At 39.9% G+C, this 13,963-nt stretch overlaps 1 protein-coding gene across 1 annotated transcript in view; it reads left to right on the top strand.

Moving 5' to 3' along the window:
• Nucleotides 1–337: 337 nt before the first annotated feature.
• GPC4 (glypican 4) overlaps nucleotides 338–13,963 on the top strand; it is a gene marked incomplete at its 5' end in the record, with an annotated part of 49,222 nt that continues 35,596 nt past the window's right edge. Inside the window, 1 exon segment of the mRNA XM_006171442.2 lies at nucleotides 338–496. Coding sequence (XP_006171504.2) covers nucleotides 338–496 — 159 coding nt within the window.

The raw sequence follows: 13,963 nt of genomic DNA, 5'->3' as shown, positions 1-13,963 counted from the left end.
GTGCCTGATAGCAAAAATCTCTCTTTAAAAAAAAATGACTTGGGTTGATACAGTTTGTTACTCTCTTTTTTGGTCACATAATTTTCCTATGGCCTAGCCATCTCCCTGATTGGAATGTTCTTTTCCTTTTTAGATGGGGCTTTTCATTATTTTTTTTTTTTAGAAGGGCTTAAAAGTTTTTAGACTACATAAAGCTTGTTGGGGACACATGTTGCCTGGGCCTTTGCAGAAACCTCACAGATGGAAATGAAGCAGAATCATGCACCTACATCAGACCCTGCTTCTTGGACTTGATGAAGGATGATAGAGATTGACCATCTTACATTTTATCTTGCAGGTGATCATTTGAAGATCTGTCCTCAGGGTTATACATGCTGCTCTCAAGAAATGGAAGAGAAGTACAGCCTGCAAAGTAAAGACGATTTCAAAAGTGTGGTCAGCGAACAGTGCAATCATTTGCAAGCTGTCTTTGCTTCCCGTTACAAGAAGTTTGATGGTATGTTATTCCATTCACATCTAAGAGCTGACAGTTAAATTTGTACACATGCTTCTTTTTTTGGAACTCCTGTTCCCTCAATGCTAAAGTTTTCTCTTGAAATGTCCTCCTTATTGCATTCCAGGAGCAAGAAAGCTGTGCAGCCTTCTTGCTAGAATCCTTCTGGATGCAGTAGAATCTGTATGGTAGACTTCATGGAAATAGGGCTGCAAAGGAGCCAAAAAATAGATTACTTTAATTTAAGGGCTTTCATTTATTTTCTCGGGTGAACACAGAATCGTGCTGTTGACGCAAGCAAGTCACATACACACAAATACTTCCTAATAAAAAGCATCTGTAAACTGTCTTAGTCAAAGTAACCATGGAGATGTTACAGATGCTGGCCTTCAAATTAAATTTCAAAATGGATCTCTAAAACCAACTAGAATTCCTAGACCCTCTGCAGAACAGACAGGATTAGAACTCAGTTTTTGAGTGCCTGAACAGCAGCAGGCTAGAAGTCTTTATAAGCTGGGCTCCATCTCCATCCTCATTTTAGGTGGGGTTCTGGCATATTTTAACCCCTTGTGCGAGACATAGCTTCTCACACCTATACTTTCTTGTAATAGTGAAGAAATAGTCAATACACGCCAAATGAGAGATACTTTAGTCCTGTGTAAAGCAATGTTACAGGTAACAGACTTTGAGAAATAGAATGCGGTGTCCAAAACACCTTTGGATTCTTTTCTCTGGTGCCGTTCACTAAGTTTGAAGATTGTTATGAAGCAGATTTAATTTTAATAGGAATGATTTCCTTTGTTCCTGTTTTAAAGGCCATTCTAATTACATAGTACCTTTGAAGCATGCTTTTCCTGACATTATGTGTAGTGAAGAACTACAAGGCAAATTTTCTAGATGTGAAATGTCTTTGAGTATTTTTGCAAAGGGCTCGTTACCATGGTGAGACATTGGACTAAATTTGATTTGATATAGCTGATAAGGCAGTCCCCAGCTAAAGAACAGGTTGTATTTCAAATGCTGGCTTTGAGATTCACTATCTAAAACTTATCATCGATTGAATGACTGTTAGTTCCATTCCCAGGCTAGACCACGAAAACATATTCAATCCACATTGCGGTTGAACTCAAATACTATGTAAGAGTGCCATTGACTTTGCTCGTTTTTTCCCCAAACTGTGTGCAAAACTGTGTTTAGACTTAATTCTGTGTTTCCATGGGTGGATGAGAGTAATTTATACTACCTATATAGCGTCCTTGTTACCTCATCTCTCTCTGTACATATGCTGTACCTTTTAAGAGTATTTAGCACTATGTTAACATCACGGGAAGATGGGTGGTATTGCAAAATACACCATTAGGCCACCTCTGTCTCTCTTGTTCACTAAATTATTATTTTATTGAAAACAAAAATGGCATATTCCCTGGACTGTGGGATTTCTCATCAAGGTAATAACCTATGCATTTTCTTTTACTTGGGAAAGAAAACTTAGAAAGACAATGAAGTGGTGATCTTTGAAAACTCAAGATGCTGATATTTAAAAATGACCACTTAGGGGTTTCATAATGGAATTTATAAGGGGGAAAAAAAATCCTGCTCTTCAGAAGTGGCTCCCCTGTTACCAGCACAGTGGCGATAAAAGCTGTTTCTAAGTTCCGAGGCCACCTCCTCCAAGTCACCCCGTATGTTGTTAGACATGTCTCTGGCTGGATTGGAGCCCACAGTCATTGCCTATGGGCCTGCTGGTTTAGTTATTCTTTCCCCTTCTCACTCCCCATGGTTTTATGGCACTACTCCTATTTTTCCAATGTGTAGTTTTTTTTAAAAAAAGCTGTACAGAGAAACTTTATCAGTAAGTGTTAACATATGTTTTTTAAAAGGATAGAAAAACAGTTTTTCTTACCCTTTCCTACCAGACTTCATATTCAATAAATATGTTAACACCGTGCCTTTATCAGCTTCAGAACTTATCAGGAAAAAGTGATTATGAAACTCCAGCTTGTTTCTTCTGACTTCTAATTAAAATCTGGTATTCAATAACGTTAGTGAGCATAGACTGAATTGTTTTGGAAAGTGAGGTAGCTGAAGTGTGTTTGGTCTGGAGATCAGAAGAGAGCTGGAACATTTCACACATTTTCTCCAAGTTAGGTTTTCTGAAAACGATAAAATGATATTATATGGTAAAACTTCAGTTGACTGAAGCCTCTGATGGGTACTGAATTGACTAATTGATTTTGAAGGCTGACAGCTAGGATGTGCCAGTACTTCTCAATGCCAACAGATGCATGAATATCGAATAAAGTGTGAAAGGGAGTATATTGACTCTCTGAAATGCTTGGGTGGGTGCTTTCGTTAAAAAAAAAAAAAAGTCCAAAACACTGTAAAAACCAAACCCTGGGTCTCGATGCAAGTGGAAGAGAAGAAGTTGGGCAGAACAATAAGATGCTAGCTGGGGAACTGGAATGGGGGAGTGGAATTACATCAAGAAAGCTGGAGACATGGAGTTAGGAAATAGCAAGAAGACACATACTGGGTCATGCAACTTGAAGGAAGCATCTTTTGCCATCTCTGAACTTAAAAAGTGTAAATTCAAAATAGTAACCCTGCACACAGGGCATTTCTTTTTCTTTTTAAGAAAAATGTTGCTATAGGGAGCACGTGCTTGCCAGAGAGACAGAAAGTGAGAAATCACCCCTGCAGGAGGATGGCCATGCCACAGTCCCTTCTCCTCTTGGGATTTTGGGCACGCACACACACACCCAGCATGAGTTTTAAGGCACTGGGTCTGGAACTCGAACTGCACTTGACTACCTGTGAGTCCAGTGACCATTACACCATTTGCTGGTCCCACCATTTCTTAACTTGCCTATGAGATACTGCTTATTTTTAGGGCAGGAACAATGACTTTTTAAGCTTTCTCTTTATGATAGAGTATATTTTACACACATGAGAGTGAGAAAGAGAGAAGGAGAGAGATAAACATACCCTCCACAAGTCTGGTCACAGTGCGATCTTACTTTTTTTTGGAGAAGTTTTTGCTATAGGGCAAGTGCGCTTACCAAAAAGACAAAGACAGAGAGACAAAAAAGCAAGAAATCACCCCCCAAGGGGGATGGCCACACCGCAATCCCTTCTGCTCCATTCTCCTCTCGGGATCTTGGGCCCCCACGCACACGTGCCCAGCGAGAGTTTAAACCACCGGGTCTGGGACTCAAACTGCGGTCGACTACGTGGGAGTCCAGCGACATACCCACTATGCTTAACTGTTGGTCCCAGTGCAATCTTCTTCAGCTGTCCTGCAGCCTGCTGGGTTTTGGGCCCTTGTGTGCATGCCCAGAGTGTTTCGGGTGGACTGGACAAGAAATTTCAAACATGGTCACCATGTGGGACCTGACTCCTGAAGCATCTCATGCATTACTACCATGCCATAGAACTGACCTAGGAACAACAAGTTATTAATACATCCTTCGATAAAATAAGGTTTGGGAGCTCATAGGGAGTTAGCCACTGTAAGCAGAAATCATTCCATTCTAGTTTCCATCATTCTGCATCAATTGACCCCTACTTGGGGTTCTAGTTGCCAGGCCTGGCAATCTTGGAGTCATTGCAGTTAAGGGATAAATCTGTTTTACAGTTTCCTTAACTCTAAGATCCTTTATTCTGCTATACTTTTAATTTTCTATTGTTTGTAAATCTCAAGAGACTGTATTACCTATAAATCAGTTTTTAATTCGTAGACTGTATATGTGTGTGTGTGTGTATTCTTAGACATGGGTGAAGTGCAAGAGAGCATATTTTTTGGCAGCATATCCCTCTTCCTGAAGAGAATTCTCATGTTTCCCATATTTTAAGTGTGTACTTCTATGTTGAAGGATTTGCCTCTGTATTTTTCTATGCTATCATCTTTTGAATCTACTGTTTAACTCAAGATTTTCATTACCAGAAATCTGCCATCCTGGGCTGGACACAGCCAGCCAGAGCATGGCAGTGACAGAGCTAGCTGCTCCCCCTCTTGGCCTGTTCCGGGAATTTTTTTGGTAGTAGAACTGCTAATTAACATAGCTGAAACAGTTTGTCATGAATATGCTAATCAGATACTCAGTTCATGGGGGTTTGGGAAGAATTGCTTGGCAAAGGGAATATAAATAGTAGAAGTGGGGCGTAATCGTGTTGTGGAGTCACAGCATAAAGATCCACCCCCAAATGCCTGGTGTTTTGTGAGAGACTGGTTAATTTTCAAAGAAGCATAGTTTGAATAGAAAACCCAAATAGGTTAAAATGATTAGGGCTGCCATGTTATTCTAAATATATTATTGAAGAAATATTATTGCTGAACAACTCCCCGAACCAAATTGTTGGCTACATACATTGCGTGTTTGAAATCTGAGGAAAGAGAGATGTTGTCCAATGCTGGCGTATTGAGAAAACTAATTCAGTTTGTCATTTGGGGAGCAAGTTTAGCAGCTTGGGACAGGAGGCGCAGAGCACACTGAATTGTTAGTCTGGTTCTGCACTGAACCTCCTGTGTGACCTGGAGTAATTAACTGGGTCTCAGTTTTCCCATCCATAAAATGAAGGGATTGAGTTAGATGCTAAAAACCCTTTCAGTTCTAAAAATTCTGTGAATCTTTTAAACATGTGACCAGACCAGCTGCTTCAGTGAAAGGTCTTACAAGATGTTAATTAGCCATCTGTATGGTCCCCTCTATTTTCCCCCTATCATTTCTTAACTCTCGGCTACTTTCACTAGGTCTTTGAAAACCCTCCCATGAGCCTGAAGCTTGTTAACTTGAATAATAGTAGAAATTTTCTGAATTAACTTAAAACGCACATAAAAGAAATAATTGTCTGTCCCATCTATCTGCATGGGCCAAGTGTAAACTGGAGTGGCTACCCTTCCTTTAAGCTCTCAATCCTCCTTGTCTCCTATCATTTCACAGAGACAGGGCCTGAAGCACTCTTCAGACTTAGCTAAATCTGTGTTTTATTCAGTGAGAGAAAATTTTCTGTATTTCATATTGACCATTACTTCATTAAGGCAATATGAAAACCAGCACGGAGGCTCAGTGGGTTGAAAGTATTAGAATTCATGGGCCTGTGAAAGTAATGACCCCAGGGGAAGTGAGCTAGCTGTCTACTCACCTTAAAAGGCAAATTTGTTCAACTTACATTTCATGGTCATCAGCTAAGCCAAAATTTGGGGAATTTTCCTAACCCCTGACCGTAACTATTCTGAAAGGGCTGACCCATGGCCTAGTGGTTGTGGGAGCCAGATTCCATTCCACGACCTGTTGTTCTAATCCTAGTCCTGGCAGCTTGGAAAACACACCAGGTGCATGTACAACATTCCCCAAATCCCAACAGGATGGAGAATGGAAGAAAAGGAACTGTGGCATGACCATACCTCATTGAGGGTTCTCTGTGTCTCTATCTCTCTGTTTCTCTCTCTCTCCTTCCCTCCTTCCCTCCCTCTTGTACATGCCCTATGTCAATTGAAGAAAAGGATAAGGATGTAACACTGATTAGTTTCTAATCCTAAACTGAGTCTTCCTTCATTAAAACTTTTTAAAAGAGTTCATTGCTTTTGAAAGTCTCTGCTCCAGTTGTAGTGGACAACATTTCATAGGTTGAGTAGCCAGAAAATTACAGAGAAGACAAAAGACCTCTGGCCTTCCTGCAAATACAGTGTTCCTTCTAGATCATGCTCGTGGGCTTCGATGTAGTTGGAAAGTATTATTCCTCTTTCCTTTACAAGTCTACTTTCTTTCTCTTCCATGTGAAGGAAACTAAAAAGCCAGATATTTTTGCTAAGTCTTTTTTATAATCTCCTTGTGAAACTTGATGAGAATGAGCTACTGCAGCTTATTGTAATCAAATCAAAAAAGAGCTCAGACAAAGCACACATTTCTCTATTGACAAAGGTTTTCTGCCTTTTGAGTTGTCTTCTGAAGTGGGACCAGTTGTGGCTCTAGGTTTGGCTATCTCATTGGATTAAAATGCTCATGCATTTGTACTTTGGGACTCTGCTGTTAGCTTTGACTTCTTCAGAAGGCATAGGAAGCAGCTGTTTGCAGGCCAGTAAATGTGTAGAAGAGCAACAAATGAACTGCTTTTATTGACTCTGTTGGTTCATTGTACTTTGGGCCTGCAATTTGGAATGTGGTTCTTCATCACTGCCCTCCCCTTTTCTAGGTGTCTTTCTGTTCAGGAAAAGAAAAGGGCTTATTTAATGTAGCACTGACTCCAACTAATTGAGAGAATTCGATAGTCAGTTAGGCTTAAGGTCTTTTTTGTTCTTTATCCCCACCTGTCTCCATCTCTCTCTCTCTTGGAAGAACTAGCTGAGCAATGGAAACTCTTTGACTTAAACATCCAGGGTGGGACATGGGTACTCCTTTACCGGAGGTTGAGTTAGCAATGTGTCTGAAGTTGTCAGTACATTCAGTAATTCCACTTCTAGGTATATATCCCAAGGAAAGAAAGATCTACATACAGATTGATACAGGATGTTAATAGGATGTTTATCACATTTATAGTAGTGAAAAATTTTAAAGAAGCCTAAATGATGTCCCACAGTGATTACATTGTGATCTGTCCATGTGGTATCGTAAATATGTAGTCACCTTAAAATGATGTTTCTGAAGAATGGTAGGAAATGCTAACCATATAATGTTACATTAAAAGAGGATGCATATATTGTCCAGTGTGATGTCAAACATGTGACAGTATGAGGGAACTTCAGAAGGTTTGTGGAAATGCAGAATTAAAGTACAAGTTCATTTTGGTGACAGAAATGGTAAAATCCATGCATAGTTTCCCCCCCATAATATCTATTTTCCATGAACTTTTGGAAGACCTCATATATTTTTTCATAAGAAAAAGTCAGGAAGGAAATTAGTAAAGCTGTTATTGCTCCCTTTTACTAGTGGGATCATGAGTAATTTCTATTTTTTTTCCACACACATTTCCATATTTTTCAAGTTGCTATTATGAAAAATACTCTAAAAATATAGTATCGGGCTGGCCCCGTAACCTAGTAGTAGTGAACCAAATCATTTAGGGCCAGCCTTAGTTTGAATCCTGACCTCAGCAGTTTGAAAAACATGCCCGGCACATATGTGTGCATACCAAAAATCCAGACTGGATGGAAAAATTGCAAAGTGATTGAAGTGCAACAGTGTCCCACTGGGAGATACTTTCTCCCATCTCTGCCTCTGGCAAGCTCACATGATCTCTGACATTAAAAAAAAATGCATTATTTAGGGTCAGTCCTGTAGCATAGCAGATAGATACCGTACATAGGAAACTGGATCCCACATGGTCAACCTGTGGCCATGGTGGCTCCATGCCAGGCATGCCCATGCATACCTAGGATGCTGACAGAATGGATTGAAGGGAAAAGAATTGTAGTGTCACCAGGCCCTGCTGGGGACTGCATTCTCTGGGTGTCTCTGCTGCATGTGCACATAACCTCTAGCATGGAAACAAGTATATTTATTTATTCTGAGAGAAAAGGAGAGAGAGGGGCAACCCCAAAAAGGTTCCCATGCTGTGATCTGCCTCGGGTCCTAGCTAACCCCGGTCACCGGCAGCCAAACATGTGCCTGGAATGCCCTGGGAGGTCTCAGGTGTAATCTCACGCCTTCTTGTAGGTTCAGTTATGTTATTATTTACCAAGATGCAGTCCTGAAGAATACTTTTTAAAAAAATATATTTAATTTTATTTAATCATTCATTTATTTTTTTTTAATTTGACCCGAGAGAGAGAGAGAGAATGAGAGAGAAGGAAAGTGAGAAAGCAAGTGACCAGGTCTGGAACTCGAACCATGGTCAGCCATGGGGGAGTGCCCAGCACCTTAACCACCATGCCACTTGCTGGTACCCTGAAGAATACTTTTTAGAAAACAAAATGCTGTATTTTACCAGATAAAAAAATGTAGGAATTGTTTTGGAAGTGTTTGAAAATAATTTAGTTGTTTTCTTTATTAAGTATTCCAGTCCTCACTAGACAATTTAGAATAGTAGAAAAATACATTGAAGCCTGCAGTAATTAAACTGAATGAAAGGAATGAAAGGGAAATAAAGTTGCTTTTGAAAGCATGAAGGAATATTATTTTTCAGATTATAAAATGTCACTTAAAAATAACATAGCAAGAATTAAGAAATGTATATTGAAAAAGCTTTGCCCTTGATCCCCAGCACCTGAACATCATTATTGTATGGGGGGGGGAGGGGTCTCAGAAAGTTCATGGAAAATGTTTATTATGAGAACACTGTGAATGGATTTCAGTATTTTTCCATCAAAACACACTTTTTAGGTTTTTGCCACAGGGTGTGTGTACTCCCTGGAGAGGGACAGACAGAAAGAAAGAAAGTGAGAACTCACCCTCCGGGGAGGAAGGCCATTCTAATCCCTTCTCTTCCATTCTCCTTTTGGGATTTTTTAGCTTGTATGCTCACGTGCCTGGCATGATTTTCAAACCGTTGGTTCCAGGGCTTGAACTACAGTTGGCCATGTGGGAGTCCAGCACCTTAATTAGTATGCCATCTAGTGGCCCCTTTCTTCTTCTTTTAAAAAACTTGCTATAGGATGTGTGCATTCATCAGAGAGATATAGAGAGAGGAAAAGTAAGAAATCATCTCCCAAGGGGAATGGCCACACCAAAACCACTTCTCCTCTATTGTCTTCTTGGCATTTTGAGCACTCACGCATGCATGTGTGCCTGGTGTGTTTTTCAAGCCATTGGGTCTAGGACTTCAGCCACACAGTTGGCCACATGGGATCCCACTGACTTAACCACCACACTACTAGCTGGCCCTTGCTTCCTTTTAAAAATTATTTGTGTGTGTGCGTGGTGTGAAAAAGAGAGAGAAAATGGTCACCCTCAACAGAGTCTTGTTCTGCCACCATTCCTTTTCCCTAGCCCTTTAGCTCCTCAGGATTTCAGGCTCCTATGTCAGTATTCTTCGTGTTTTCAGGCTGACCTGGGAGTCTGAACCTGTGGTTGGCCATGTGGCTTTCAGCACTGAAGTCCGGTGCACCAAGTACTCTACCACCTACGCTAGGTCTAAATTCATAGTCTCACTTCACTTCTTCACAAACTTTGTGACATCCTCTCTTTTTTGCCTCATCTTTCTGTGAGTTTAGATGATACATACACATACATGCAAATCGGAATCATACTGATTACTTTTTTTTCCCCTGATTTTTCCCCCCTTGACACTAGATCATGGGGTTTGTATATGAAGCCCTCTGTTACCACTCTTCACTGATGCACATAGAGATCCATACATGGAATACACGGCAATGACTGCTCCAGCTTCCCAGCATACTTACTCATGCTCTTAGCCTCCTGTGGACACTTCTGAATGCAAAGAAATAGGAAGTGTTAGTCAGTAGGCTTGCAGCTACTGGGAGTAAGTACCCTTAGTAGAAATGGAATGATGTCCTGTGAAAGGGGCCTTGTAGCACTGAGCCGGCATCCCTGGCCATGTCAGCCAAAGACTGGGATTGTGAGAGATGAACATCCCTAGGAGCCTACCATTCAAAATGGGGCTCACTAGAGAAGGAAGAAAGGACTGACAATTTGGCAGGTTCCCACAGAATGCTTTGATATGCTAACAGCCCCTAATAAGGGCTGCAGGGGTCGATAGGCCTTGATGAGGAGCAGCCTATTGATTGGCTCTCAGTGGCTAAACATCAGTTAAGGATATGACCTTTCAGTATACCATGCCCTAGAAGTCAATGAAGGAGTGAGACTGCCATGATAGTCCCTTATCAAACTCACACAGTATAAAAAAAAAAAGCAAGACAGAGGAGGAGATAATAGTCATAAACCAAACTTTTATGTTGTCAATAAAATGCTCGCTTCTTCTCCTTCCCTTTCCCCTTACATTTGTAGATGGTTCCATTAGCTCTTCTTCATTAATTGATCATAGATGAAAGAATGGATGGGTAGAACTCAAGCTTTCTTAACAGCTTGAAATGTATGATTTGTGGCACTTCTTTCCTCAGGAATTTTGTCAGTGTTGGTAACTTAATATTTGCACAATATGCCAAGGCTGTGAAATACAGCATTTATAGGAACGAGGAAATTAATCCTTATATTGAAAAGGCAGCTTCCTAATAATGTAAATACAAGGTGGTAATTTATAGCACCGAGCAAATGGATCGAATAGAAAGAGTTTCCAATCTCTGAAGGTCATGGGTTAATTCTGGAATGCATTCTAGCTCATTAATCAATAGCCAGCCGATTGTTTATAAAGGAGTAACTAATGGTATTTAATAGCAGGACTGGAGGCCCTTTGACCTGTTTCAAGAATTTCTAATGTTTATTTGGTGCAAGACAAGTGACTGGGGATAGAAGTTCCAGAAGTACATGATGTTCTTCTTCTTCTTGTCTTCTTGTCTTTTTTTTTTTTTTTTTTTTAAAGAGGACATTTATATTAAAAATTTGTATGGAAACGTTTTGTCTTTTCATTTGATTCATTTGAGGTTTTCCCATGTCAAATCAGTACTGCTTACATTAAGAATAATTAAATTTTAGAGCCAGAGAGCACTTACAATTCCGTAGCTGAACTCTAGTACTAAGCTGACTTCTGGCCCAGAAAAGGTAGTATGCAAATGATGTACGTGTGTGTTAGGAGAGAGTTTGACTTGCTTAGTAATTGTTCATTTTTCTAAATGTGTGATTTGTATAGTATTCTCTTTTTAACATAATGTAAACTCGCTTCCCAGGGTTGAGGTTTCTCCATTTCCCTCTTTTTCACACAGTAGTCACTCCCACCCTTGTAGATGTCTGGGACATTTCCCAACCTTAAAAGGTAGAGCCATTAAACATTTCCCTTTGGATAAACAGCTCCCAGTTTTATAAGGCCTTGGATCTTCTTAGCAGACCTCCAGCAGACCTTGGTTTCAATTACGTTCCCCTAGACAGATTATGTTTGACCCCACTAGGAACAATTAAAAACCAGTCTCAGAAAGATTTTACAAATGATTGTAGATACAAAGAAACTCTTAAGGGTGACAGTAATATCGCCACATATATTAGTAATAGTGTCCATTTGAGCAGTTATATTGTGCCAAGTATTATCCCGATGAGATGAGTGATAATAGGCCCAATTTTCAGGTGGGGTAACAGGGTTTAGTTAAAAGAGGTTAGGCCTTTTGTCACACCAAGGTCATATAGTCCCTGAGGGAGAGATCCCATGGTTTCCCTACCATGTCACGGTGTTTTTGATTCATAGCATGTTATGGTGTTTTATTTCCACTCAAATATTAAGTGACCATTCATGAGCGAGGGAACAGAAGCTGCTTGATCTTTAGACTATATGGAGAGGACTTCATAAAGTTCTTGGAAAAGTGGAATTAAGCTAGAAGTTAATTTTGCTACCAAGATTTTTTGAAAGCTATGCATAGTGCTTTCATGACAAGCATATCCATGAACTTTTAAAACACCCTCCTCCATACCTAAGCCTCCAAACCAAAAATTAAAGGGGAAATGAGTCCTGACCACAGGCACCGTATTTCAGATGCTTATAAACTACCTTCTTTCTCTGACTCTCTTTCACGTACCAATAGCTTCACTTAAAACAGACTCCCTGAGCAGCATTTTTTATGAATACAAGCAATTGCTGCAAGGGAGATCTAACTTCCAATTAACTGGGCTTCTGATCGTTGCAGAACTCTGGTTTACGCTGCTCTTGGCTGGTTCTCTCTTAGCCACCAAGTGTATTATAATTGGTTTCAGACATAATGATTATGAGGGATGATTGCTAGGTGTCTTGGCCTAGACAGGTCTTTTTCAGCAGTTAAGATCTGACCCTGATCCTGAGTTCTGAGAATAATGGGAGAAAAAAATGGAGATGAGCCCTGCAGCGATTAATGAAGTTGCTATTGATGGCCGTGAACCGGGACCTGAATGTCTAATTTGTGCTCCATTCCTCACTGTAGAAGAAAATGTCATGGGGAGGAAAGGGGGGAGAGGGGATGTGAAAGAATTATGCAAGAACATATGAGAACTGCTTGTTAAATAGGAGCAGATGCAAAAGGTTTTCTTTTTTTTTTACTGATGGCAAATTATTATTCTTTGGTTGATATTGTACTTAATAGGTATGGATTTTAGAGTTTAAATGATTTCTGCCATCCTTATGTGATCCCTTTGTGACAAAAAGCACAGGTAGAGTCCCATTTAACAGGGCGATTAAGAGTAAGTCTAAAGAGGAATGACTTTGGGTCTTCTGGATTCCTTGATTTGTTCGTTTGTTTTTGTTTGTTGTTGTTGTTCTATTGGCTCCCATAGGTGAAACAGGTGAATGTTTAAAAACTTTCTGCATGAAATAAAGGACCTCGAATTTTATAGCTGTTTTAAGACTCTGGTACACTCATAGAACGGAGAAAAAAATGGAGATGAGCCCTGCAGCGATTAATGAAGTTGCTATTGATGGCCGTGAACCGGGACCTGAATGTCTAATTTGTGCTCCATTCCTCACTGTAGAAGAAAATGTCATGGGGAGGAAAGGGGGGAGAGGGGATGTGAAAGAATTATGCAAGAACATATGAGAACTGCTTGTTAAATAGGAGCAGATGCAAAAGGTTTTCTTTTTTTTTTACTGATGGCAAATTATTATTCTTTGGTTGATATTGTACTTAATAGGTATGGATTTTAGAGTTTAAATGATTTCTGCCATCCTTATGTGATCCCTTTGTGACAAAAAGCACAGGTAGAGTCCCATTTAACAGGGCGATTAAGAGTAAGTCTAAAGAGGAATGACTTTGGGTCTTCTGGATTCCTTGATTTGTTCGTTTGTTTTTGTTTGTTGTTGTTGTTCTATTGGCTCCCATAGGTGAAACAGGTGAATGTTTAAAAACTTTCTGCATGAAATAAAGGACCTCGAATTTTATAGCTGTTTTAAGACTCTGGTACACTCATAGAACCATGTGTGGAGAGGGACAATATAGTAAAGATGATTTGGATGGGAAAAGCTTGTCATTCTAGAATTTCATTATGGTCTGATTGTACAGGAAGAAGGTTAATATGCATGCTAAAACTGTGTGCTTTGATTTGAACCCAGAATAGCCACTCAGTATATACTTGTCAGGTTGCCTTATATGGCCACATTAAAGAATCTTTTAAAGTGTAAAGGAAAGGAAGTACAATTTCTGAATGATGAGATGAATTAGGAATTAGTATGTATGTAGCACCAAGCTAATTTCTTATAGTACAAACAAACATAAATACACACATACAGTAAAACTTGGGTGTACAGATGGTGGTATTTGATGGGGGTGGGGGAGGGATGTCAGTTTCAAGTCATTCTCCTAGTCATTAGATTTCTCTTATACACTAAAAACTAAATTCTAAACTGCTACATCAACCTGTAAGCTCCTGACCCTAATGAGGAACATTAAGAGTGTTTTACATTTTGGGAACCAGCAGTTAGCGTAATGGCTATGTCGCTGGACTCCCA

This window comes from Tupaia chinensis, unplaced genomic scaffold (assembly GCF_000334495.1).
Source record: "Tupaia chinensis unplaced genomic scaffold, TupChi_1.0 Scaffold149560_1, whole genome shotgun sequence".
NCBI lineage: Eukaryota > Metazoa > Chordata > Mammalia > Scandentia > Tupaiidae > Tupaia > Tupaia belangeri.
Note: the sequence above shows the minus strand (reverse complement) of the source record. Positions and strands in the feature narration are given on the sequence as shown.